Source organism: Denticeps clupeoides, chromosome 2 (assembly GCF_900700375.1).
Source record: "Denticeps clupeoides chromosome 2, fDenClu1.1, whole genome shotgun sequence".
Taxonomy (NCBI): Eukaryota; Metazoa; Chordata; class Actinopteri; order Clupeiformes; family Denticipitidae; genus Denticeps; species Denticeps clupeoides.
In genome coordinates this window covers 12,969,166-12,996,764 of record NC_041708.1, presented here as the reverse complement: position 1 = coordinate 12,996,764, position 27,599 = coordinate 12,969,166, and the positions used below count along the sequence as shown (strand labels likewise).

The following is a 27,599-nucleotide window of genomic DNA, read 5'->3' as shown; positions in this document are numbered from 1 at the left end:
TTGCGTAGTATAGACCCAGCTCCCAACCCAACTTTGTGAATAGATTAACGGCGATATTTTTTTTTTATCGCCCAATAAGAGTCTCACGTTAACGCAGCACGTTTTAATCGCCCGATAAGAGTCTCATGTTAACGCAGCACGTTAACGCCGATAACAGCCCACCACTAATAAAAACACAGTCTCACAGTCTTGTATGACTTGAAAAGACATGGATTATGGGAAGTCGGAAATCCAAGGTTCAGGAGGTGTCTGACTTCTGAGTTTGGATGGAACACACCATTGATCCTCTCTCATATGTTCCAAGATGTCTAAAAGTTTTGAATTTTGTCTCATGTCTTCTACAGGCTTTATGAGAACAAGGGTGAAACAGATTTCATGGAGTCTCTGAGGAACCTCTTTACCTCCTTCAATGTTATGATGAACAGCAGTGCCGAGAACACTAGCACAGTTAAGGTGAGGTCCAAGGTCACTTTGAATTAACCCATGAACTTCTCTCCTAGGCTGTTGCATAAAGTCACCATTTGTTGATTTCACATCTGTGATTGATCCACTCCAGCTCATTGTCTGAAATACAGGAATCAATTTTCATTTAGCTTGAATTGAAAATAAGGCTCTAAAATAGTAAGATATTCAGAGGGGCTAGTGTATTTTATATAGATTGAATATATAGACTTTTTCTAAATTCATTATTTTTTATATTTTGTGCATTGTCGAGCATTGGTCACGTTTCATTAATCAAGATGTTTGGCTGTGGAAAGCGGTGAGAATAAAATGTCTTTGATTGCATTACAGTCTGAGAGCAGTGGAGTGCACCCAGCTCATAATTCATTATCTTGTGTAATTGTTAAGTAAACACTGGGGTATTAAGGGAGCCCCATGTTTAATCCTCTGTGTAACTTGCAGGTTTATTTTTTTTTCTTGTTTTTTTTTTATGGACTCCTGGCTCCAAGTCTCCTAAGACTCAAGTGTTTTGCAGCTTTGTACTTTTGTAACATGAATATTGGCAGTTCAAATCTGAGGCTCTGTTGCTATTAGTGCAATTTGTGATGTGATTTGGCTGAAACACTTTTCCCATCTTTTTTGTCAATTTACTCTTCATGCAAACAGCTCACTCTCTCCAGTGTAGGAAATCATACACCAATCACCAAATAATAAGTTGAAGATTCTTTAAGTGCTGTATGTTATTTTTCTGCATATCCCTCAGATTCTCAATTGGATCTAGATCTGGGGTGAATTCAACTCCTCAATTTAGTTTTTTTGTTCCTCAAACCATTATCCTTCTAAATGAAAGGCACTATTGTCAGGCATTGACACCTCTTTCAGCAAGGGGTGTATTTTGGTACGATCCATGTGAATGCAGGGCCCAAGGTTTCGAGGCAGCATCACACTGCCTTCCCCCGATTACCTTCTTCCCATAGAGCCATTCTGGTGCCATGTCTTCCCCAGGTAAATGACACTCATGGAGCCAGAACACCTTATTCTGATGTTCCATGATCAGGTTCTGATGCTCAATTGCCCATTGTAGCCACTTTTGGTGGTGAACATGGGTCAGCATGGGCAACAAACGTTTCAAATTACAACTAGCATGTTCTTGTCAGCATCAAGATCAGAATTGCAAGTATTGAAGTAGCAGAACATGTTGGTCTAGCTGGAAACTTCACCAGTGCCTCTTGGTTGGACTCCTAAGAGCATTTTGTAGGAGCTCTTACGTTACAATGCTTTTAGGTCACAGCTCTGCAAATCTAAGATGATTTATGAGCTGCTTAGAATCAAGATGCTTTGTGGGAAATTGTTCTGACTCTTGTTTACTTCCTCTTTTTATACCTTTCTTCCAGTGTAGCTTTCAAAATGTGTGTGCAGCGTTTTTCTTCTTTTCATTAGGATTCTCACTGTGATTTCAGCTCTTTTTGTGTGTGTGTGTGTGTGTGTGTGTGAGTGACACAAAATTTAGCTATGTATGATAGAAATTTCTGTGTGATGTTTTCTGTTTCAAGTCTGTGTTTCTCTTGCTGTGTTTGTCCTTGACCTTTGACCTTCTGCACCTGGGCACCACTTCTTGTAGCTCCTCCTCAAGGTATTTCTGGCAGCTTTGTTCTCCTCTTTCCATCTGTCTGTTTTTCTTTTTTTTTGCACTAATTTCCTGTTCGTTCTGTCCTTTAGTCAGTTGTCCTTGCATGCAGGTCCCTGCATGCTGTTTGACACACACACACACACACACACACACACACACACACACACACACACACACACTCATACACTCATACTCACAACACGTACACACTCACCAAACAAGGGGTCAGGTCCTTAGGAGAGGGCTGGAAGTCAATTTGGAGGCACTTGCTGTGTAATTGGCTGAGATATTAGCTGAAATGTCAGTAAATTAAAAATTGATCTTGAGGAACCAGGCCGCTGGAGAGGCTCCCAGCCACCGTAATCCTGCTTGCTCGCGCCTGTGTATGTGTGTGTGCACGCATGGTTGCCCAGAGCCTAAAAAGTGATGCATTCTGTCTCAGTCACACCTCTGCAGAACATCTTGAAAAACATCTGCTGTGTGTGTGTGTTTGAATGTGTGTGTGTACACGTCTGCACACATGCCTATGTCGGTTAGTTCCTCTATGTGTCTGCTTCTCCGTAATTGCAAATATGCATGCATTTGTTTGAGTTTTGAGTGTGTGTCCATCCTGTTCCTTCATTTTTGATGGGACTAATAATGCAGGAAGCTCAACAAACACTTTATGTGAAGCTACTCTTCGGTGACCTTGAGAAGGTCTGATAAGAGTGTAGCGACGACTTGCAGTATCCATGCTCCAAGTTCAGTGAGGTTTATGTTGTTTTATTCATGTGTGAATACTGAAAAAGTTTTTATTTATGAGGACTGGAGGACTAAACATGGTCATGGCACAGGTGATTAATGGAGAATATGCACTGTGTATTTAGTTGTAAAGACACACACGATTGTGTTTGTGTTTGTACATTTTGCTGTTAGCTTTCTATACTGTTTTCTTCTTTTTTTTTTTATAATGTAATTTTATGGAATTGATCCATTTTAGTTGAAATGCACTTAATCATAGCATGGGTTAGATTATACCCTATAATACTAAAAACGCTGAACATATTTGAAGATTGCACAGAATAGTAGTATTGATGGTAATAGTACTGTTCTATTACGATATGACGTGTCACGGTGGCAGGAAGGATGCTTTCGAACGACTTTGACTGGACAGGGAATTTACAAAGAAACAGCACACAAAATACAAGATGTAACACAAACATTCAAATGCAATGACCAGTCGAAGAATACACATGATAGGACTGCATTTATACACATAACAACAGGTGCACATGCTTAGGGCAATCATGGTGACAATGATGATGACACTAAACTCCAGACCAGGGCACTCCTCTGGAGTCAGGCCATGGCACGTTGTTTTTTTAAATTGCATACACTAATATATTCACAAGTAGTTTATTTGCATTCTAACTCAAATTTTCTTTTCTTTAATAAATGAGGCAGGGAAGACCCAGCAATATTAGCTTGCCCTGGGAGACACACTGTGCAAATCCTAATCATGTTAGCAACTCCCCCGTCCTAAAAACACCCAGCTTCATGATTTTGAGTGGGCGCCTGCTCGGCTCTTTTCTCTCTGTGGCTTGAATGCTGCTTGTGATTACAGCAGGCTGAGACCCAAATTCAGGTTGCTAATTGGGAAAATGAAAATTTTGGGAAAACTATGCTTTTCATGTCTGATTAGTTTGAGTCAAATACTGTGGGCAAATGGAAAAGAAATGACTGAACAGATCTGGGAGCTTGCTCTTACTTTATGACCATTGACTGATAGTGACTTCCATGCTTTTGCTGTTTAAAAAATAAATAAATAACTAACTAAAAATTTTCCTAATCGTGTAGTGCTTGTCACAGCCCCATGTGCTAAATTCTAATTGGATTATAGATGGCAGCATTACAGCAGAACAGCCATTTAAATTTGCACAAACCACTAATACACAGTTATGCCGAACAGCCTTAAATTCCATGCATTTACCACTGAAAACATGCTTTAATAATAATGTAATTATTTTAGTTACCTAGAACACAATCTATAATGAGTTTAAAATTGGAGGGGCCTGATTGACTCTCATGCACATTCCTACATTTATTTACATTTACAGCATTTATCAGATGCCCTTATCCAGAGCAACTTCATTAGTTATATGGACAGTCCACCTGGAAGTGGGGTTTGAACCTGTGACTTTGTGGTCATTTAGTTCATAGGCGAGTGTGCTATGCCACTAGGCTGCAACCACCCATTCTTCATTTTTGATGGCTTCCACTCACACCCATCCATTAGTGGCATGTGCAAACATTGAAAATGTTTTAGCCTGGTGCAGATCTCATTTATATGATTAACCATTCCATCACATTACCAATATTTTCCTTTTGTCACCCTATACTGTATTATATTGTATATGGCTTACACCTGCACAAATGGTCTCACTGACAAGTAGCAAGTGTCTACATTTGTATGATGACAAGCCAAATATTAATTCGTAAGTTGGTCCATGAATACAAAGAATACAACATGAATACAATAACAAGAATACAAATCCAAATGCTGGCAATGACCTGAGATGTGACCCTTCTGCCTGAGCTTTAGCCTGTTGCTTCAATTACAGTGTAGTTCAGTCCTCAAAAGGAAATTAACCCTCCCCAGCAAAAGCGACCTTCCCCAAACTGTGGTTCTTAAAACACCACCTGCTAATCAAGCATTTGAACCAAGCTACTTTCCTCCAGACTGCCTAATTACAATGGACGGGTAAGATAATTGAAAAACACAGAGCTCTGCTATTAGGAACCTGTGTAAAGAAACCAGTCATTATTTATCTTCCACTGTAATACATGCAGTGAGTGAGATGTGGAGTGAGATTTTTCCACAGAGAGTAGCATATAATGCTGTGTGTAAAGTTTACGGCCTTTTATATTTTGCCTGCTTTTCATTTAGGCTACTGTTACAGAATGCATCAGTTTGAGCTGAGAACAATATTACATATTAATAGAGAAGTAACAAACCATCACATAATTGCAGATGTCTTTGAATGTTATACAGTGACAACAGTCATACACTTTCATCTAGTGGTGCGTCCTGATTCACAAACTTGTAAAAAGGCTTGTTGTATTTGTTTACACCTATTAAAACCAAATGACTAAATTATAGTGCGTCCATAAAGTATTCACAGTGCATAACTTTTTGCACAGTTACAGCCTTATTCCAAAACGGATTAAATGCATTTTTTCCATCAGAATTCTACACACAATACCTCATAATGACAATGTGAAAAAAGATTACCTGCAGTATTGGCAAATTTATTAGACCTAAAAAAACCTGAGCAAAACACAGCCTTTGCTCAATACTTTGTCAAAGCACCTTTGGCAGCAATTAAAATCTTTTTGAATATGATGCCATAAGACTGGCACACCTATCCTTGACCAGTTTGGCCCATTCCTCTTTGCAGCACCTCTCAAGCTCCATCGGCGTACAGGCATTTTCATATTTCATATTTCCTGGATAAACATGGATTCATGTTTATCCAGGATGTCTCTTGCTGCAGTCATCTTTCCGTCTATCCTGACTAGTCTTAACAGTTCCTGTAGTTGAAAAACATCCCCACAGCATGATGCTGCCACCACCATGCTTTACTGTAGGGATGGTATCGGCATGGGAATGAGCAGTGCCTGGTTTCCTCCAAACATCATGCCTGGCATTCACACCAAAGACCTGATCATTTTGTTTCTTATAGTCTGAGAGTCCTTCAGGTGCCATTTGGCAAATTTTAGATAGGCCGCCATGTGCCTTTGTAGTAAGTAGTGGCTTCTGTCTGACCACTCTACCATACAGGCCTGATTGGTGGATTGCTGCAGAGATGGTTGTCCTTCTCTTATGTCCATCAGGTTCTTGGTCACCTCCCTGACTCAGGCCCTTCTTCCCTGATCACTCATTTTAGGTGGTCAGCCAGCTTTATGGATGATGTTACAGGTTTTCTGTAACCTTCCCCAGATTTGTGCCATGAGACAATCCTGTCTTGGAGGTCTACAGACAATTCTTTTGACTTCAGGCTTGTTTTGTGCTCTGACATGAACTGTCAACTATGACCTTATATAGACTGGTGTGTGCCTTTCTAAATTTTGTCAACTGACTCCAATTAAGCTGCAGAAACCTCTCAAGTATGATGAGGGGAAACAGGGTGCACCTGAGCTCAATTTTAAGCTCCAAAGACTGTGAATACTTATTTACATGTGATTTCTCAGTTTGTTCATTTTTAAGTTATATGCCAAAACCTCAAGTTGCGTTGTCATTTTGGGGTGTTGTGTGTAGAATTCAGAGGGCAGAAAAAAGGTTTAATAGGTCATTTTTTTGTTGTTTGATTTGCATCCTAACATCCTGTGCTGATAGTACTTTCCTCTCTCTCTTTTTTTCCTTTAAGAATGCTGCACTGAAATATCTCCCCACCATTGTTAACGATGTCAAGCACGTTTTTGATCCGAAGGAGCTCAGGTAAGCTTTGGACAATCAGGACCAACCCCACAATGCTGCTTTGCTCTTAGGGCATCATAAAAGCAGAAATGTGTTGCTGAAGATGACATCAACTGTCAGCAGTGACAGGAATATCTGGGGTTTTGCATTATTTACACCAACATCTGTGAAAATGGATGTTCTGTTAAATAGGGGGTTAAGCAGGTTTGTTTATTTAGCACTTTTCATGCACAGTGGCAATTCAAAGTGCTTTACAAATATTAAATAAAAAAAACTTTTTGACAAAAGAGTGAATGTTGAAATAAGTTAAATGCTTTTAAGACTGTGTTTACCTAATTATATATTTTAACATAATATATTTTTTTAATATTATGATACATTTTGGGATGTTTCAAGATATACATAGAAGACAATATTATTTGAAAATGAACATATATGAACATTTAATTTTCATTGTCACAATTATTGTAAAATATAAGGACCATTATTGCTATGGCCTTCTTTCATATTACAGGTTTCAGAAAAAAATACATATAAACAGTAGTTTATCCTTTCTGAGAAACAGATTACTAGCAAGCAGTTCCTTCTTGTTTCTATTTAATTTCTGTAGACGTGACGTGACATTAGCGAACACTCATTTAGTGCCTTATATTGATCTTTGTTTGGTTTTCCAATTGTCTTATAGTCTTTCACGTGAGAGAATCCCTCCCTTGCTAGAGTTTGTGAAGTGATTTGCCTTAGTGGTGGGTGCACTGGAATTTGGATAGTTTTTCTGATGCCTCGCCATGGTCTCTGTTGATTTGCATTGGTTCATTGTATTTGCAATAGTGACAAGTGGGGTACTTTCTTGTCTGATCAGATGTGTGGTTGGGATGTCACCATGATGCTTGGTTCTGGTTGCTGTGGCAACATAGAAAGGACACCACTTAGCAATGCCCACCACTCTGGCTAATTTGTGATGTTATGAATATCATTATCATGCATTTAGCCCTTGTTTCACTGTGATGAAGCTGTCGCTGCTTTAAGAACCTTGTCTATTTTTTTTCCAGTTTTTAATAGGAGAGATGGCCTTTATAGCAAAGAAATGAACCTAATCTGCATGTATTTTCTAAATGTGTGACCTGTGTGGTGACCATTAACACATCTGTGTAAATGCTTTCGAAAAATTGCACTTTTCAGGTGCCTTTGTGTCGTAAAGATTGCAGTTTATTCACGATACATATTGGAAAGAAAATTTCCCACTTGTAGGACTAATAAAGGATAATCTTATCTTACAAGAACGTGATGTGTGTTCACAAATGTTTGACCACACCCATTCTTCTGACCAATTTTCATAAACACCTGTTTGTTAAAAGGCATGTCCTCTGGGGAGGAGTGTGTGAGAAGGACAGGAGGAAGGAGGCTGCTGAGAACCCACTGCTCTGTCTCTGATCTAGGGGAGAAAGGTCATGGTGTCACGCTGTGATTGAGTGTGACTCTCTCAGACTCTCTGCTGTGGACCCCCAAGCCACCATTCTCACTCATGCCTAACTCTCTTCCTGCCCTCATGGCTATGTTGATGTGGGATGGGTATGACTGGTGCTGAGGTAATTTGTGTTTTAGGTGAGTGCTTAAATTAGAGTTGATGTGAGGTTCTACTTCCTTATTTATACTGTTTTTGCTGTCACTCCAGACTTACGGATGTGATGTTCTGCTGTAGGCCTAAATGAACATGAAGCTTTTGGCTACAGTGGTGGAAGAGGTGAATTTGTACTTCATACTTTGTACTACATACTTCAACACACCACAGAAACTGAGAAAATATCTAAAAACACTGGAAAAAAAACAGTATTTGTGTCATTCTCAAAACCTTTGTCCACTGATGTAGTACAGTTAGTATCTATAGTTAGGTTAATATATTTTATTTATTTGCGGTATGTTTTGACTGCAGTATTGATAACAGGCGAGTCAGTTGTGAAAAGTTTGACAACCATTGACTTAGTGAATGTGAAGTGATAGTCACTGTGAAGCACAGCACACAGTGACACAATGAAATGTGTCCTTTGCTTTTAACCCACGACCCTTAGTATGCAGTGGGCATCCATGATAGTAGCCCGGGGAGCAGTGTGGGTATGGTACTTTGCTCAATGGCATCTCAGTGGTACCTTGGTGGTTCGGTATTTGAAATGCAAACTTAACCCCGGTAACCCAAGTTCTTGATAGCATGAGTGAGGTATCTCACTATAGGAACACGCCCCCGCAACGCTGTGTCACAGATTCAATCTAAATAAGCAAACCTCTTCCTCTCTCTCCGCAAGGAGGGTGGTCTGGTGAGATACCTCACTTGTGCTAACAGAGATTAATCAGTTCAGCTTGACGTTAGACTTGATATTGGAGAGGTTATGCTGAACACGTTATGCGGCAGAGACTGCACTGTGACATCGAGCTGGTAGAATTGCACAAACGTGTGGTGACATCCAGTGCACCACAGCACAAAAATCACTGGAAGACATTCCCCGAAAGAGAAACCACAATGTGGTGTAAAAACGGGGTTCGGTTTTAACAAAACTCTTGCACCTCCCTGCACAAACTGCAAACATGCCGGATTGACAGACAGTGCGTGAATCTCACTGACTCTATTGGTTGAAGCCAACACCAGTAACCAGTAAGTTTTGTAAAAAGCCACACATGAAGACCATGTGGCGTAGGAGAAGAGAATAGAGTGTGTAGAAAAAACTCTTTCTCCCTCCACACAAAGCACTGTATTCAACCACTCCAATTTGATGTTACCTGGCAGAAAGAGGCATGGCACAACAGAGGTTAGAAATGAACAGTTTCTAATTTATTAACACCGGTAAATAATTATTGTAGTTACATGTGAATATTGAATGTAAAAAGGTACCAAGGTTACAGAGAAAGTAAACATGAGAAGAAAGAGTAAAGAGGGAGAAGAGAAAGAGAAGGGAAAGAGAGGGAAACCCCCCTGAGCAAGATAGCTCAGAGCTCCCTTTTCCACATGTGTGCAGACATTTATACCCCTGGCCTACAGGAAGTTGTCACTGGCCTACAGGAAGTTGTCACTGACCAATCAGAACCTGTTGTTTCTGATGTCACGCCCCCAGTGCCTCCCATTTGGTGAAGACAAAGAGGGTGGGCGGTCCTGACGGCTGATACTTCGCACGTTGACGTCGGACAAAAGACATGTAAAAACCGGGGTGTCGAATCTTCACCCACAACCGTCGACACAGGAATGTTACACTTCCCCCTGCAGACATCTGTTATGCAAGACAAAGCAGGCTCCCGCGATGTCCATTCTTACAGTTTTCAACATGAGAATTAAGATCCACCCAATGCAGCGGTTCAAAGGGGGAACAGTTGAGTCCCATCAAGCAGGACCGACAGTTCCCATGAGGGGGCAAGGGGTTTTGACACTGGCGGGAGACGGCGAGTATGTGGGTACAGACACAGTCATGTCACCAAAACCCATATGACAAGCCGATATGGTGTTGAGGTACACCTTAACTATGGAAAAGGCCCTTCTCTCATCCAGCAGCTCTTGCAAATGACCACCACCATAGTGTTATCTGTCCTCAGCAGAACATGACACCCCCCTGAGAAGGGTGAGAAAATGTCCCAGTGCCGGAGTCACTGGCAGGAGCTCCAGGCAATTGATGTGGACACCATTCACCGACTTGCTCTCGTGTGGCCTCCAGCCCACCAGGGAAGCATCCATCGTAATGAATTTCCTGCTTAAAATTGTTCCCACAGGAGCGGCCGTCGTCACAAACGCATGATGCCCCCAGGGGCACCGCGCATGTCTTCATCACTCCATCACTCCATCATTTGCAGGTGGCAGTTGTGCCCTCAGCCCGAATTGTACGAATGAACAATTTTATTAGGGAAGGGGTGCACTGGTGTGTGCTTATGGACACAGTTGAGGCTCCAGTGGGCCATCTGAGTGTCCATCTTTCCTCTGCTTCATATCGCCGTGAACTGCAAGCGGCATGGCGACCCTTGCGTGATGTTTCTGGGGCAGGTAACTGGGGAATCTAGCCCCTCCACGACTGGGGAAGGCTTGCATCTGGCTTAGCTTGCCCTCTGGGTTGGGGAAAGCACACTAGGGCATGTGTTTTTCTTACATTTACAGCATTTATCAGACGCCCTTATCCAGAGCGACTTACAATCAGTAGTTACGGGGGCAGTCCCCCTGGAGCAACTTAGGGTTAAGTGTCTTGCTCAGGGACACAATGGTAGTAAGTGGGATTTGAACTTGGTTCTTCTGGTTCACAGGCGAGTGTGTTACCCACTAGGCTACTACCACCCACTGAGGTCCCACAGGGCTCTTCCTTGAGCCCTGAGCTGCAGTGGGGGGGTTATTGTCCACCCTGCCCTGCGCTCGGTGTGAAAGGTTTCCTCGCCCAGGCACCCATCAGCTCATGCAGCTTGACTTCAGCCTGAGTGTCAGGCTCTGAAGGCATAACTGCAGTGCTTCGCCCTCCCTCTTTTTCTCTTTGCACCGTTTTTGTTCGGCCCACTGCGGGACCGAACAGTCCTTTCGGATCTACCGGCATGTCTAGCAGTTGCGTCTTCTCCTTGTGGGAGAGGCTGGACAGGTTCTGGACAGTTCTGCCTGGTAGGTCATCAGGAGTTCAGCGCCCTCACAGATGTCTCCACAGCCTTGTTGCATTTTTCCATCATGGAGGACTGAAGGCACTCCAACTTAGATGGCAGGGTGTGGCCTGCTGCGTTCATCAAGACCTTTTGTGTAGGGGCGAGATGAGATTCCATGACGAGCTCGACAGGATGCAGGCTCAAAAATAATGCTGTTCTCCATGTCGGCCCATTGACACTCCGTGGACTGATTTCTTGGTGAAAAATGGATTGCTCCATGAAATTCTGTCCTCCTCTACTGTTTGGAGACAGACTAGCCATGTGGTTGCAAACTTGATCTTACCCGATGTGACGCTGGAAGCTAGCGTTCAGCGACCGAGGTCTTTCTGTATCACATCTGCCTAGGTTGAGACTGAAAAGAGGTAAAAGACTGAAGCTGTGATGCAGCATTACAGTATTTATGCTCTGCGCATGCATCACAATTGTCAGGCAGTCAGTACTGGCGTATTGGGAGAGTGCTTATGAAGAACGACTCAAGGGGTGTTCCCATAGTGAGATACTGAAAAAAATGCTTGAAAGAGAACTTCCGATTGCACGTCCACTTAGCCACCCTGTCCTCTTAGGTGATGTAATAAAACGGAAAACAATCATGTGAGAATGAGGTATCTACCTGAAGAAGATGGGTCAGTGCTGCCCAGGTGTAGGGCTGGGCCATTATATGATCTAAATCAATGATTGTGATAAATTTCAGCATGACCTTGGTGATCAGTTTTGGGCATTTTGTTGGTGTCATGTTCCTAAATCTAGGGGTCTAGGGTGTGGAGAGGAGGACGTCCACTGTTACACACACAACCAAACAAAGCATACAAACAGTGCTTTTATTTACAGTGAGCTAACAGGTACAATAAAACAGTGGACTCAGCCCAGCTAACCAACATCAGTACAGCCTAAAGGAAGGGCTGATCCAGCAGGGATAACTCAAACAAGAACAAATGTTAACCAGAAGGGCACATATATAGCTAACAGGCTAACACAGGCTAACAACAAAGGTGTCTATCACACAAAGCAACAAGACACATGAATGAGATCCCAACAGAGGGGACCAAATATCAACCCTTTGGTTGATCCAAATCCACACTGCTCTGGGGTCTAATACCCTGAGACAGTAGGCCCTCAAACAGATGCTCCGCCATACGACAGCAGTCCTAGACTTAACCAGAATGGGAGCTTTACACAAAAGCACACTCAGCGCTTACACTGGTACTTGGTCACGTTCCATTCCAACCTACTGCTCCATCTTTCTGAGCTCAAGCTCACGCTGATACTCCAGTTGGCAAAAGCTGAAGCTCCTGCACCATCTTGCGAACCCTTATTCGCGTTCTGGTCAAACCCTCGTGTGGAGAGGAGGGCGTCCATTGTTTCATACACACAACCAAACAAACCATACAAACAGTGCTTTTATTTACACTGAGATAACAGGTACAATAAAACAGCAGACTCAGCACAGCTAACCAACATCAGTACAGCCTAAAGGAAGGGGTGGTCCTGCAGGGATAACTCAAACACGAACAAATGTTAACCAGAAGGGCACATAAAGCTAACAGGCTAACACAGGCTAACAATAAAGGGGTCTATCACACAAAGCAACAAGACACATGAATGAGATCCCCAACAGAGCTCCTTGCAGGTCTCCATGGACCCTCCCAAAAGAGTAAGGGCCTAGCAGACCCTGGGAACCTCCCGAACACCATACGAAGTCTCTTTATATAGGTAGTGGTGACCAATAGGCAGATTGTAGGTGGAGCTGGTAGGCTTCAACTCCTCCCACGAAGTCAACCTAAAAGAGACAGAAATTAGCATTTTGTGTGCATTTACATTACTTATTAGCTGACAAACACAGCTGCTTAGGTGCTTGAATACAGAAGCAATGCATACAGTACTATGTGATGTGGTTCACTGCATAAAGCTAGCAAAGATCAAAATGTCTGAAAACAGAGCTGAGGAGGGTTGAAGGAGTTACTATTGTTTGGGCAGGAAACTGTTCCATTAGTGAAATGGTGTTAATGCTCAAAAGCCCAGACAATTCCAAAACCTTTGTCAGATGCAATTTCCAGGTCTCAAAAAGTGGACATTTATGGGGAAAAGAGGGCATGTTTGAGGGAAAAAGAGGACGTGTGGTCGGCCTATTGGTAGTTCAACAATTGGCTACATTTGTTTAACGCAAACTGTGTTTCAAATTTGCACACGCTCATCCACAGGAGCAGGCCAAAGGCAGAGGGCTGGCCTGGAGGCAGTAGGCGGCTAGAGACGGCCGTCCGCTGCACCCTGGGAATCAGCAGTGTCTGTGGCAGGAGCCGACTTGAGGCCATCACAAAAGCCTCTCATCCGCTGCCAGGGTTTCCTGGGCTCCTTTTTGTGTGGCAGCACTTCAGCTGCACAAGTGGCTGGAGCTGTATGAAGGGGAGCCCACGCTCTCAGCCCTTCTCTTTCAGAAAAGGGGACCTGCTGTTTGTTGGAGTGCAATCCTGAGTAATCAGCCCTGGGTTTTCATGTTAAAGTTGTCCAGCCGCCATGGCATGCCACATTCATCTGGAAAATGAAAGAAATGGGGGAAAAAACTTACTACAGGCAGCTATCCTGTTATAACTTTAAGCTATTTTACCTCCAAAGCTTGGACACTAAATATCTGCCTTTCTGTCTCTCTGTTTGCCACAGTAAGCTGTTTACAGAGTTCACCCTGAAGGTCCCGGTGGGTAAGCTGGTAAAACAGAAGCTCTCCTGCCTGATCGACATTGTCCACAGTGACCTTTTCACCCAGCATGGTACGTATGACTTCTCCCTGCTGTCTGGTCCCTCTTTTGGGCTGCAATCTCCTACCTCTGGCAGTTTTTTTGCTCTCAACCTCCTTCTCTCCCCATATCTGGTTGTGTTGATTTTATTTTTCTATCTTATTCTCCTATTCTACGTTATTTGTTCCCACACTTTAAAAAAAAAAAAGATTACCCCTTTGGGGAGGGTCAGCATAGCATACATGTAATAATGGTGTGTTATGTATATGTGGTATGGACATAATATTCATGAGTATTAACTAGTAGTGTGCCGTTATCGGCACATGAGACTCTTATCGGGCACTAAAAAAAATACCGCCGTTAATCTATTCACAAAGTTGGGTTGGGAGCTGGGTCTATACTACGCAAGCTATTGTGCTGGAGTTAAATGGTTACACTAGATTTATAAGTATATTTCTTCTGTCTTGTGTCTTTTATTTTTTTATTTTCTAAAGACGTTTATTTTGTTTTTGAGACCCGTTTTAGTTCTCTTGGACACATGGCGTGATTTGTGAGAGGTGCGTGGGGTTTGTGTGCAAAAAGTTATTTCTTTCATTTTAATTTATGTACATATTAGGAATATTTTGCATGTGTGTTATTTTGTGAATATTTTTTTATGTTCTTTTAATACTGTATATTGTAGAGAGAGGTGCAGAAACACGCAATGTGTGACACGATGTTCTGACGCGACCTTGCTTTTTGTACAGGTATGCAGTATTGTAAATTGTGAATGCTTTATGTTAATGTTCAGTTCTCTTGGACACATGGCGTGAGTTGTGAGAGTAGGGAGAGGTGCAGAAAGACGCGATATTCTGACGCGACCTTGCTTTTTGTACAGAATACACTTTGCACAGAAAATCTCTTGGGTGTCAGCTCATCATTTGTGGTTCAAGAAACGAAATCAAAAAGTTACACAACGCAGAAGAAGAACTGCTACACTATGATGACTTTCACCGTGATATTTTAGCGCGGATGTATACCTAGCCGAAATACACTGTAGGGGGCAAGAACGAGTCTTTGAACTGTGAAATTACCACATCAAACGTGACGTGGTAACATGGATGCAGCTATTTAACTGAATAAACAGTTGGTAAACACAAGTACATCTTATTGAACATAATTTACGTTCTCAAAGACTAGTCATTATTTGGGTAGCAAACATATTCTGAATGCCTCGGCAGAATTCAAATGAGGCATTTTAATCTAGATTAATCTAGATTAATAAAATTAATCTATGCCCACCTCTAGTATTAACCCATTTCTACAGACAATTTAGAGCAGGGGTCACCAACCCAGGTTTTGGAGGGCATCAGTCCTGCATATTTTTGTGTTTACCTTTATTTAGCAAACCTGATTCAACTTTTGCACTTGTTAATATCCAGTTCTTGAGTTGAGTCATCATATTGTCAGTATTAAAAGTGTGTAAAGTAGCTAGAGTTAATAAAAAACATAGAGAGGTTTGTTGAACTAAGAAAAAAAAAAAACTTCAAACCAAACAAAAAAATATTTATTAATCAATGTTTTATATAGAGGCCATCAGAAATAACAAAAGTGCTGGTGAGAAGTGTGCAGTGTTGAACTCAAAACATTATCAATGTTAAAAGAAATGTATAGGTATACATTTAATGGTAATGTATACCATTAACAACTGTCACAGAGAATGAATGAGGGAAATTATGTAGGTTAAAATTGTATTAGTATCTGTAATTTTGTGGGTCTTTGTTGTTTCTAGATCTTTTTATTAAGTTGGAGAAACCCCATCTCATATCATATTATCTGTATTTTGTCTTTTTCAATTTTCAATTCATATGCTTATATGAGGAATCATGACCCACCCAGGTGTGAGTAACAGCCGGTACTGCACTATAATAAAAGTATAATAAGTATAATACTATAATAAAAGGGGCAGTGGTGGCCTAGCGGTTAAGGAAGCGGCCCCGTAATCAGAGGGTTGCCGGTTCGAATCCCGATCTGCCAAGGTGCCACTGAGGTGCCACTGAGCAAAAGCACCGTCCCCACACACTGCTCCCCGGGCGCCTGTCATGGCTGCCCACTGCTCACTCAGTGTGATGGGTTAAATGCAGAGGACAAATTTCACTGTGTGCACCGTGTGCTGTGCTGCTGTGTATCACATGTGACAATCACTTCACTTTCATATTATGTCTCGGTTGTCACCACTTCTCCCTGCTGCTGTTGCAGCTTCATGCTTGTGCCAAACCCATCAGGAGAGGTACCAGGCTGAAGTGCCCAGCAGAGAGCTGTGCCACCCCAGATTAGTGTGTGCCTGCTGGCCACTGGGGCTTTTGCTCTGGGCACTGCTTCTATAGAGAAACAGAAGTTGGATTGTCTGGATGTGCATTCTCCCACACACTCAGCCACAGACACTCACATGATTCCATATCTTTGTAAGGACCAAAGGTTATGAATATGTTTTATTTGAATTTCAAATTCATAACCCTATCTGAAGTAGGCAACCTCAGTAGGTAAGATATAATCCTATTATTATTTTATGGATTAAAAAATAAAGGTCTAATTAAAAAAAAAAAAAACAGCATTTGGTTTGTTCAAAAGTTTATATTTCTTTTTGTTGATAACATTTAAATAATGATAAGCTACAACCATATAGAAGAGTGATTTAATAACATAAAGAATAAGGAAGCAAGTACTGTATTTAAAACACACCCAATCTGATGTTACCTGGCATGAAAGAGGCATGGCAGAGGTTGAAAGAATGAACAGTATTTAATTTATTTACACCAGGGTGGTTGCTTGGACCTGGGAATTCCAATCTTACAATAACATTATAAAAAAAACTTTTCCTAAAGGCTTTTTAGTGCACCACTAAAATACATTTTTGGTTTTATTTGGTGATTTGACATAAGGTATCCAAATAGAGGTATTTGTAATGGGTAAAAGTGACATTCATCTGCCCTCAAAACAAATGCTCAGAGCTCCAGTTTACTCAGCATGCTCTATATAATTGACATCAGATTACATATTTGTGTTAGCTGAATGCAAACATACCAGACAACAATTGATGCTGTGAGAGGGAGCTGGGGGTAGGTTATTTTTTATTTTATTTTTATTTTTTTATATAAATAAGCCATTCTCCCACAACCCTGGAGAGGATGAGCCATAGCCACTGAGTTCATTCAGGTTGACGCTGTCGTCTTTTGTCTTATGCTCTTTTGTCTTATGCTCGCCATCTCTGTCCAGATTCTCCAGGTGTGACGTGAATGCCAGACATATTTCAGGAATCAAGCTGGTCATTGCCTGGAGAGCTTTGCCATTGATCTGAAAGGTGCAATTACGCAGTGGGTCTGCCCTTCAGAGCCTACTCAGTGTGCTGGGCTGTTAAATGCTGCTTAATTTAAAGCAGCCCTGAGCTAACTCCATTGGCTGGATTTGGGGCCACCAAATGTCCAGAAGCTGCCACCACCTCATTTTGTTTCTGTTTTTAACTTGTGGGAACATGCATTTGTCATGTTCTAGTACTGAAGAGTGTGTGTGTGTGTGTGTGTGTGTGAGGGTGACAGGCACTTGTTTCCTTTGCGGTGAATATTTAAAATTGAATTGCTGTGTCATTGCACATTTGTGAAGTGCCCTCAAATGTCATTACGGTGACAGAATCCCTTGAGGCCATGGCGGTGTCACAGCAAGGAGCCATCAAAGGTAATGACTAATGCTGACTGCAGCATCAACCTCCGGACATGCAACAGGTCTTTTTTTTTTATTGTCATTGGTCAGGACTTTTTATACATTGTTTTATACATTATATACTTAAAGTTGCTGTATTTAAGTGTTCTATCTCAAAGGCAAATTAATCAAACTCCTGACCTGTACTTGCAGTGCCACTGATCCCCACTGATCATCATTAATTTAGATATGGACTATGGGTTGTCATGATAGTCATATTTCAAGCTTGATACCAATAATGGATAATACTTTATACCATTATTACAGGAGAAAATATGCTAGTACAATTGTGAGGCAATTTTTTATTTATAAACTAGGACAATGAATATAAACAGAACTATCACTGCAGTATTTGAGGTTGTCGAGTGCAAGAAATGTCAATATCAAGTGTCAACAATTATCTGAAGGAGTGTTCAAAATGTGGATCCAATTCAAGCAAATATATTCAACTTCTATGACCTAGTGCCATGCTTTTGTCATGGCACCAAATGTCATGATTAAATGGACATGATCAAATGGACAGTATGGGTTGCTCGGCTCAGCTGTTTTCTCAGCAGTCTAGGACCAAAATCATTGTGAAATGCTGTTGTATTAGCACTGTCTATATTAGCACTGACAACACTCCCACTTTAATTTATCTATTTTATTATAACCATATATGGCAACAACCTTATTGATAATTCAAAAGTCCCCAACCATGGAGCTGCATAGTAAAATGTGTTTTTTGCAGGATGATCAAATCAGCTCCCTGTAAATTCTCATCTGTGCCTCTATTTCAAACTTATCGTTATCATAGTTGATAAGTACATTCAATTGGTGCATGGTGTAAGAAAGTTTATTCAACATATGGGATAATTCTTCAGTGCTGTTTTAATGGGACTTTTGCTGACTGTTTTTTATGTTACCTAGCATTCATGTGTTCGTCTGCAGATTGTAGACAGATTGTATTTTAATGGTGCACAAATTGTGAAGTAGAATAAACAAACATGTTCTCTTTAAATTTCATTCAACCATGACTGCATGACATTGATGACAGTGGTGGCCAAGTGGGTAAGGAAGCGGACTCGTAACTGAAAGTGACACCTTGGCAGTCCCAAAGCTGAACCATCAGGGTGTCACTGAGGTCCCCTTGAGCAAGGCACTGCCCACTGCTTGTTAAGGGTAATAGGTTGTGTGTCACATATGCTGTGTATCACAATGACAGTAATTGTCTCTTTCACATAGTGTAGCCACAATTCTGCCATTTAGAGTGTAGATGGAGCTCTAACAGTTAATTTGCAGTATATAGCAGCAACAGACTCAAGTTCATGCTGCACCATTCAATAACAACAAAATCACCTCTGTTTCTGAGTGGCCAGTGTCAAGTCAGGATTAATGGTGGTTATTTCAGACTGCTTCCATACATATGAAGTATCCAGTTTTGGCGGGGAAAGTCCTGCATGAAAAACAGAAGAAAAAACAGACAGATGATTGACACCAGGACAGAGAAGGAAAGCACTCCTTGTGTCCTTGTGTCAAGGAAAGAAACCCTTGTGTCAATACCACGATCATTGGGACACCGAATTTATTTTTCTGAAGAAGAGCAGGGTGGGGGACAGTCACGCATTCTATAAGATTTGTAACTGCGTCTTTAGAAAAGAAGAAAAAGAAAGTGAAGTGATTGTCACTTGTGATACACAGCCACACAGTATGCGGTGTCCCCCCATTGTGGCCAATCTACACATGGAAGAAGTAGCAACCATGACAGGCTGGATCGGTATTCGAACCAGCAACCTTCTGATTACGGGGCCGCATCCTTAACCGCTGCGCCACAACTGCGCCACCACTGCATCACACACGGGGGAAAGAGTAAAATCCGCCAAGCACGGGCTAGAGGCACAAAACCATGCCCAGGCGATGTCAGTATTCGTGACTAGAAATGCCACTGAGGCAGACCAGGTCACGAGTGCAGAGGTAAAAATGGCAACGCTGTGCCAAAAACAACATTCCTTTCTCCTTCCATGATGACTTCAACAAGCGTGTAGTTGACATGTTCCCGAACTCAATGGGAAAAAACGAAGGCTACTCAAATCATCAAAGGCCAGTTAGCTATATAATGTTAGCTACCTATCTTACTGCTGGCCTACTGTACATTTGCTAAAACGGTATCAAATGGGTTTGAAATGTGTTTGAATAAAACATTTGAGCATCACCCCATGGCATGCATGTTGTAGGCTACTAGCTAATTACTGGACACTCAACAGGTGCCATAGCAGCATACCTGTCAAGTATCCTGATTTGGCCAGAAAATTTCCCGTATTTTCAAATCCAAAACTTGACAGTTATGTGCTTCTTCAGTTTGAGTGGTCGTGTGTGGAGGTAACTATAAAACGCTGATTTGACTTTCTTTGGCGCAGATTGTCAGAAGCTGATTCGACCTCCCTCCTAGTTGACCGGGGGGTAGCAGAGGGGTGTTAATTACCCCCCTGACCCCCCTGCAGCTGCCTCTTCATGAGGGGGTATTGAAGCCCTGTCCCAGGATGAAAATTACTGGAACTGAGTGAGCATATGGAGACTCCGTAGGTAGTGGGCAAATAGATTATCCATTGGGCTGTTTGCCCCCCGCATCTCTACACACCCCAACAAGGGAAATAATTACATTTACGACTATTGAAGACATGGTGTGCAAAATATAGTGTTGTGTTTATGAAATGTAAAGGTGTAAGGACCAACCTACATATTATTTGCATTCACATCTTGTTTACATGTATCTTGCTCAGACTTCTGGCAAAGCAGCTCCCCTTCAAATGGCTGCATTTAACATTGTAATTACTGGTTTTAGGACATCCCATTTTTTCTATGTTTTAAATTTCACGCAGATCAATGTTTCATTGTACTCTGAAATGAAAGCGTTGAACACGTTTAACAAGATATCATGAAATCCATTTATAAACCAAAATGTATTCTGTTGATCATAGCAACCACCTTTGGCAAATGTAACAACATTCTTTCTACAATGTCTTAGAATGTCAAGATAAAATCTGAGGTCCAGGTAAAGAGTCAAAGATGAGGCTAGGTGTTCCTTTGTTTTAACATAGTTTATTGAGAGAAATAAAGTTACCATCTACTGCTATCTACTGTGTGGGTCTCAAGGCCAAATAGCTGGAGCCAGCACAGCTACTGGATGCATTTTTTATCAGTGTTTGGCCTTGCAAGAAAAACATTAATCTATGAAAAAAGGGGACAGAGGAATGTGAGAAAAAGCAGAGCATGAACTAAATGAAAGTAGGAAAAACTATAAATAATATGTAAAATCATACAATCCTTCAATCAGATATCACATTTTCTTCAGAAACTTAAATGTGTGGCACTGTAGGTTTCACTCCTCTGTTTCATTCTTCAGTTCATAACGAACCAGCTCAATGGGGTTAAAATCCGTCTCTGCTGGCCAGTCCAGGTGTTCAAGCTTAGTGTGTACTTGTTTCATAGGGTAGTTCTGGTACAACTTGGAATTGTGTTTTGGCTTTTTATCTTGCCTCAGGATCAACTCCTGAACAACTAGTCCCATATCAGGGTGTACTGCATCACACTGCAGATAGCTATGGTAGACATTTTGGTTCAGGGCGCTTCTCAGACCATCATACCTTCTTGATGTTTGACAGATACACATTCACCTACAGATATCTGTGTGATGCACCCTAGATTTCTAAATTCTCTTGCAGCTTTCAGTATTTCAGGCTTTCTTATTGCATCTCGACCTGTGAAGGAGACTGTACTCACTGACACCTAGACTCTCTTTGCAATTTCTCTGTAGGAAAGACTTTTTCTTTTGAATGGTTTGATTGTCTCTCTTACACTGGTAATTGCCTTTTTCTCGCCATTTTCATAGCAACTTTTATAAGGAGACAATTTTTGCTCAGATTTTTTCATTTCAGAGTACGTCAAACACTTTTTGTATGAAGCAAGTCTCTCCACAGTGGTGTCTGTGTGTGGCTGTCTTAGCCAGAAGGGCAACGTCGTGGCAACCTTCAGTAGTTCCGGTTGACTACACACATGCGCACACACCCACATACACTTGAACTGAAGTCCAGCTGCTGGCGACATTGAGAGCTCTGTGACTAATGATCTCGGGTTGCCACCAGAACAAGGCTTTAAACACAGCACACAATGTCGACATCCTCCCGATACCAGATTTCCCTTTCTGTTTGCGCTCTGTAAGATGATTTAACTGCAGACCCCCCTTCTTTGCTTTTAAGCTTTGATTGGCAGCTAGCTTAGCTTCCTCACCTCCCATACCCCGACTTGTGGAGATAAAACCCCAGACTCTCTGTTCTTGATTGTATAAGTGCTGAATGGTATCGTGCCTGCAGGTGAGGCCAGGTTAAGAAACACTCCTTCCGTAATTCTAAAAAGAAAACTGGGGTCTCTGGTGTTCCGTGAAAGTTCTCTCTGATATTCGAAATGTGCTTTACCGGAATTTTTGCTGATGTAAGTCCTTGACTTGAGCCTGAGATCTTAAAGGTGCTGGATCTGTCGGATTTAAAAGGAGAACATTTAGATCTGTAGATGGTCTGTGTCTCCACTATTTGCAGCATCTGCATAGCATTGGTGCTCTGTGAGCTTGTGTCATATATAAACTGCATTTTAACAGCGCTAGCTTAGATCACTTAAGATTTCACTGCCTTTCACTGGTTTGATCAGCATCAGCTTCTGATAAGCATTTAACAACCTAAGTCTGATCACCTTTTACATTTACCAGTCACCAATAAATTATTACATGCTTATATTGCTCAATTTCATAAATTCTTTCAAGACCCCATGCAAAACAAGTTTTTCATTTCTTTGCTTTCAGTAATTAACTTCTCGTTGTACATGATTATTCTTTCTGCATTAAATGGAAACATAATGTTTGACTGGCTAAAATGACTCCTACATAAAAACATGTCAAAAGACCTTGACTGTTGATGTTAGAGGACATGTTTCAGCCTAGAGTTCTGTTCAACTCCAGTGAAGCATTGCATGCCAAGGAAAAAAACACAGGATTCTATTCAGATCAATCTCATGACTATATTTTAGCTTAGATCACTTAAATAACAGAATTAAATGTATTTGTAATAATATCAGCATCTGGTAAGCATTTAGCTGCCGCAATCTGAACAGTTTGAACTTTTAAATTGAATTTGAAGGTCATATGCAAAAATATTCCTTTGTCATAAATCTTTGCTATGAATTTAGTCAAAAATCTTGTTGCATTGTTTTTTGCCTAAATTTGCCTGAAAATGCCTGAATTTTAGTGAAAGGTTACGACAAAGGTTGAGGTGATTTTGGGTTTGGTCACTGTGAAATATTTGAGACTCCATCAGGGTGATTTGCCTCAGCTGGTCATGCATGTCTACAACTGTCTTCTGAATGCTTTGCAATTTTTCAATTGACTACTTTTGTTTGTGTTCTACCACAAAGTTGCATGTGGTGTCAGCCAACTGGTGTTCAGTTTTCAGATAAAAGTCCAAAACTCAAAATAATTAATGCTGATTGGCTAAATTTGTGCAATCTTGTGATCTCAACATCGCAAATTCATAGAGGGGCTGATTGAATGTCTGTGAAGGTTCTCAGTCATCCAGGTCATGGTTATCTCAAAAAAGGTTATTTTCCTGGCAACTGGACTTGTTATGGATCCTTGACAATGTTTTGCTCTTCCTTTCAGAGGGCTTTCTCCAGTTTGACTGACTGGTCCTACTCCCTAGCTTTCATGTACGTGAGACCACCTGAGCCAGAGTGTGAACGACTTTGAAACCACCTGGGTACATTTGAAAGAACTTCATTGTAAATGGTTGATTGATTATGTCTAAGGCCACCTCCTCTGTTTAATGAGGGTTGTTCAATTTTGCAGCAAACTGCTTCTCTCATGCCTCGTTTAAACCAGTCAGCTTGCCAGTCCAAAACTCTAATTTCATTGTCTTCAAACGAGTGGCCTTTATCTTTAAGATGTAAGTGGACTGCTGTCCTGATTAAAATCTGTTGTGCCCGATCCTTGGCGGAAACTATATAACTATAGAAAGAAAGTCATAGACTGTTTACAAATTTTTGACTGACTCCTATACTACCGCCTGTACCCTAGTGATGTTACACTATGCATCTATGGACTCCCGAAAATTCACAAAGAAGGAACATCACTCAGTTACATTGTTAGCAGCATCAATTCAGTCACATGCAACATTTCCAATCATTTAGCCACCTTCCTAACTCCTCTGGTTGGAAACACCATTCACCACATTAACAACTCACAGGACTTTGTCAAAACCTTTCAAAACCTTAAACTGGGCATGGATGAAACCATGTTTTCTTATGATGTCACCTCTCCTTTTACCTGCATTCTCACAACTGAAATGGTACAATACCATGAGGAAACATCTGTTTCAAGACTGTAACCTCCTTGGCAGAACCAACTTCAACCCAGACAACATATGACAACATATTCTATGACTTCTGTGTATCATGTACTATATACTGTCTGCGTGGGAGGGGTTTTCAAGAATTTAATTGTGCTCTGTACGCTGTACTTTGTACATATGAAAATAAACTTTAACCTTCAACCATATGTACTCTTTCGGACCTATGCCTTACCACAACATATTTCAAGTACAATGACTTTTTACAGACAAAAACTTGGCTGTGCCATGGGTTCACCTGTGTCCCCCCCATTGTGGCCAATCTATTCATGGAAGAAGTAGCAACCAGAGCCCCATGGCTTACACCCAGCGTTCCGTTCCCAGGGATTACACCTAACCACTGGTACTGGTATGTGGATGATACCCGGGTCATTATTAAAACACAGGAAGTGGAAAATTTCACCGAACACATCAACGCAGTGGACATTAACATCAAATTCAATCGAGAAGACATCACATGCAATAGCTTGGCCTTCTTGGAACGTACGTTATACATTGAGGAGCTCAATACTTGCTGTTTGACTCCCACCACTCTCTGCAACACAAACTGGGATAATCAGAACCCTACACCACCTGGCAGAAAAGGAGAAGCACATCAAGGAGTTACTCAGAACATGTGGATATCGTAACTGGGCCTTTCTGAAATCCAGGAGAATATCCAATAAGAGCACTACTGCAACTGACAGGGAAGAGAAAAAATGTAAAAGTGTTGTCATTCCTTATGTTGCAGGTGTGTCTGAAAAGCTCAGGAGGATTTTCAACAAACACAACATTCATTCATTTCACCACATTCATTTCAAACCAGGCAACACTCTGAGACAGAAACTGGTCCACCCCAAGGACAAAACACCCAGACACAGAGGAATATAGTATATGCTCTCCAATGCAGTGAGGAATGTACAGATCTGTACATAAGAGAAACCGAACAGCAGCTCCATAAATGCATGGCTGAACTCCGAAAAGCCAGGACAGGACTCAGCAGTCCACTTACATCTGAAAGACAACGGGCACTCGGGAATCTGGTCTGACCCTCATTAAACAGAGGAGGTGGTCTTAGACATAATCTATCAGCCATTTACAATGCAGTTTTTTTTCAACTGTACCCAGGTGTTTTCAAAGTTGTTCACACTCTGGCTCAGGTTGTCTCATTAACAGGGCAGGGAGAATGACAACCCACAGGTGACCACCGATTACCACCTTCAGGATTCCACAGGGTTTACAAACTTGTTTCTCCTACCAGTCAGTCAGACTTGAGAAAGCCCTCTGGAATGGAAGAGTGAGACGTTGTAGCGAATCCATAACAAGTCCAGTTGTCAGTGAAATCACCGTTTTAAGACTGATTGAATGTAAATGCCATCTACTTCTGTGTCTATTGTCCTTGTGCTGTGTTGTTCTAGTAAACCCTGTCTTGTGAAGTTGAACATTGCATCAACTTACCTTTTAGTTTGCTAGTTTCCCATTGATGAAAGGATTGTTGATCATATACCAGCCAGCTGTGATTGCTTATGCTAGGGGTGGGCAAACTATAGCTTTTCAATCAGGCCTAATTCTACTAATTGCCAAAATAAAGTAAATTATGACTACTCTCATTTGAAGTCATCTTGTAATGCCTGTCATTCCTGAAGACCTTTGCCCGAATCCGCTGGATTTTTACACTGGCTCACGTGGTAAATGAACGGTCAATAATTTTGACTAGCAAGAAAGATGCAAAAATGGTGAGGAGGTGCAAACGGGACTCTGGCCTCTGGCGATTATGTTTTGGTTGCACTGGCAATGAAAGCAATGTCTGGGGTGTAGGACAACTTTTGAGTATGATGTTAAGAAATGTATAAATGGCATATTCTTGACAAAGCACAAAAGAGCTGTGTGTATGCTGACATTTGAATAATGTGCATTCATTCTGGCCAGAGTAAGAGCTTTTAATTTGTGCAAGCTGGTAGCCAAAGTCAACAGTACAACATGCCCATTTTTTAACTTACTGTCTAGCGAGGATGCGGCTGCTCTTATTCTCTGGCACCATGGACTGGAGACTGTGCCTAATCGCCCACCTAAACTTTGTAATACACATCTCAACATGCAACTATTTACATCCAACCTGCACATTTCTTTTTCTTTCTTTCTCCAAAGTGAAAGCAGATAAGAAACACAGTTCACAATAAATTTGAATGTAAATATTAACACTGTAATGTCTTTTTCATGATTATGTCTGATATGTATGCATCCAGCTTACCGTCCTGTCTGACAAATTTTAAAAGCCAATGAGCTTAAAAGTTTGCACACCCTTGGCTTATGCTGTGTCCAACTCGTTAGATTGAGGCTGGCCCTGGGGCTCTGAGGACTAATTAAAGAGCACACTGCTCATTTCTTTTTAATTGTTGTTTTTATTCTCTAATTTGGAAACTGTGCATGAATCATCTGCTTGATTTTTAATGAAAAGGAAATCAATTTGTCTTGTGATTGTGACTGGAACAAACTGGAGGGTAGAGTGGTGTAGAGTAGTTCTGCCTATCGGAGTGCTTCTATCGGAGTGCCCTCCCCGCACTACTATTGCTTCTCCCCTTTGTTTTTACAGTGTACGGTGTAATTAATTTGTTTATTACTGTGAGGAGTCCAATAGTTTTAATGAAGGTTGTAATCTTATACATGGAACAAAAATCATATTTTCTACACAAGCCCTTTTATCAGTAGAGAAAGTTGCATGAAAAGATAGAGAGAGAGGGATGTAGTTTTATTTTTTAACCAACAAGACGTTTTGAACACATTGGTTCAAGCTGCAGGCGTGCTGGCTTCTTGGCAAGGTTACTTTAATCACCCAGGATATTTCTTTAAGTATAACTCTGAGCTGAACATGGACATGTCTTCTGTTTGAGGCTGAAAATGGACGAATTAGCATTATAACAGTTCCAAAAATTGTTACTGTTTGTAAAGCAGGTTTGCATTACATTACATTACAGGTGTACCATAGTGATTGTAATGAAGGCATTCTTCTGAAAACTATTTAGGAACTGGCAGGTTAAGCAGGGGGCTTGTTCGTCAGTGTATGGGCAAAGTTGTCTTCGGGTTTTGCATATATGAATTTACAAGACTAAAACATGCTATAACAATATTTCCAGGAATGAGCCAGTAGCATGCAAGAGAACTGTCAATCATCAGGCCCCTCCCATTTTAAAAACATCATTGTGCCCAGTGTTGGACTGAACTATCTCTGCTGCAGGAAACAGTCTGGCCGATTTGCTTCGCTCCACTCGCATCGTGAGAGATTATGTTTACTGGGAAGTCCACATACCATTTATCACTTTGCTGTGCAATCTCCCAATCCACTGATGCCATTCTTCTGTGTCACTTCCCATAACTGCATGTCTTTATTTGTTAGTGTCTTAAGGGGGGAAAGTAGGGGGAGGAGCCTATGACTGCAGTTTAATGCTCTGTCATAAAGAAACACTTTTGCTGAATGTGGGCTGGTTTTTCCCCGTACAAAAATGGACACTGATACTGCTGAAAACAAGAGTTGACTGTAGCTGCAAACGTGG

The 27,599-nt window shown here is 41.3% G+C and overlaps 1 protein-coding gene across 4 annotated transcripts in view; it reads left to right on the top strand.

Annotated features, from left to right (window-relative positions):
- dock1 (dedicator of cytokinesis 1) overlaps positions 1-27,599 on the top strand; it is a 263,022-nt gene that overhangs the window by 85,038 nt on the left and 150,385 nt on the right. For 2 of the 4 annotated variants that reach the window (XM_028961080.1, XM_028961082.1), the window contains exons 23-26: positions 345-453; positions 2,063-2,074; positions 6,478-6,548; positions 13,833-13,939. In XM_028961080.1, coding sequence (XP_028816913.1) covers positions 345-453; positions 2,063-2,074; positions 6,478-6,548; positions 13,833-13,939 — 299 coding nt within the window. The remainder of the gene's footprint in view (positions 1-344; positions 454-2,062; positions 2,075-6,477; positions 6,549-13,832; positions 13,940-27,599) is intronic. The other 2 variants (XM_028961081.1, XM_028961083.1) reach the window with 1 other exon arrangement.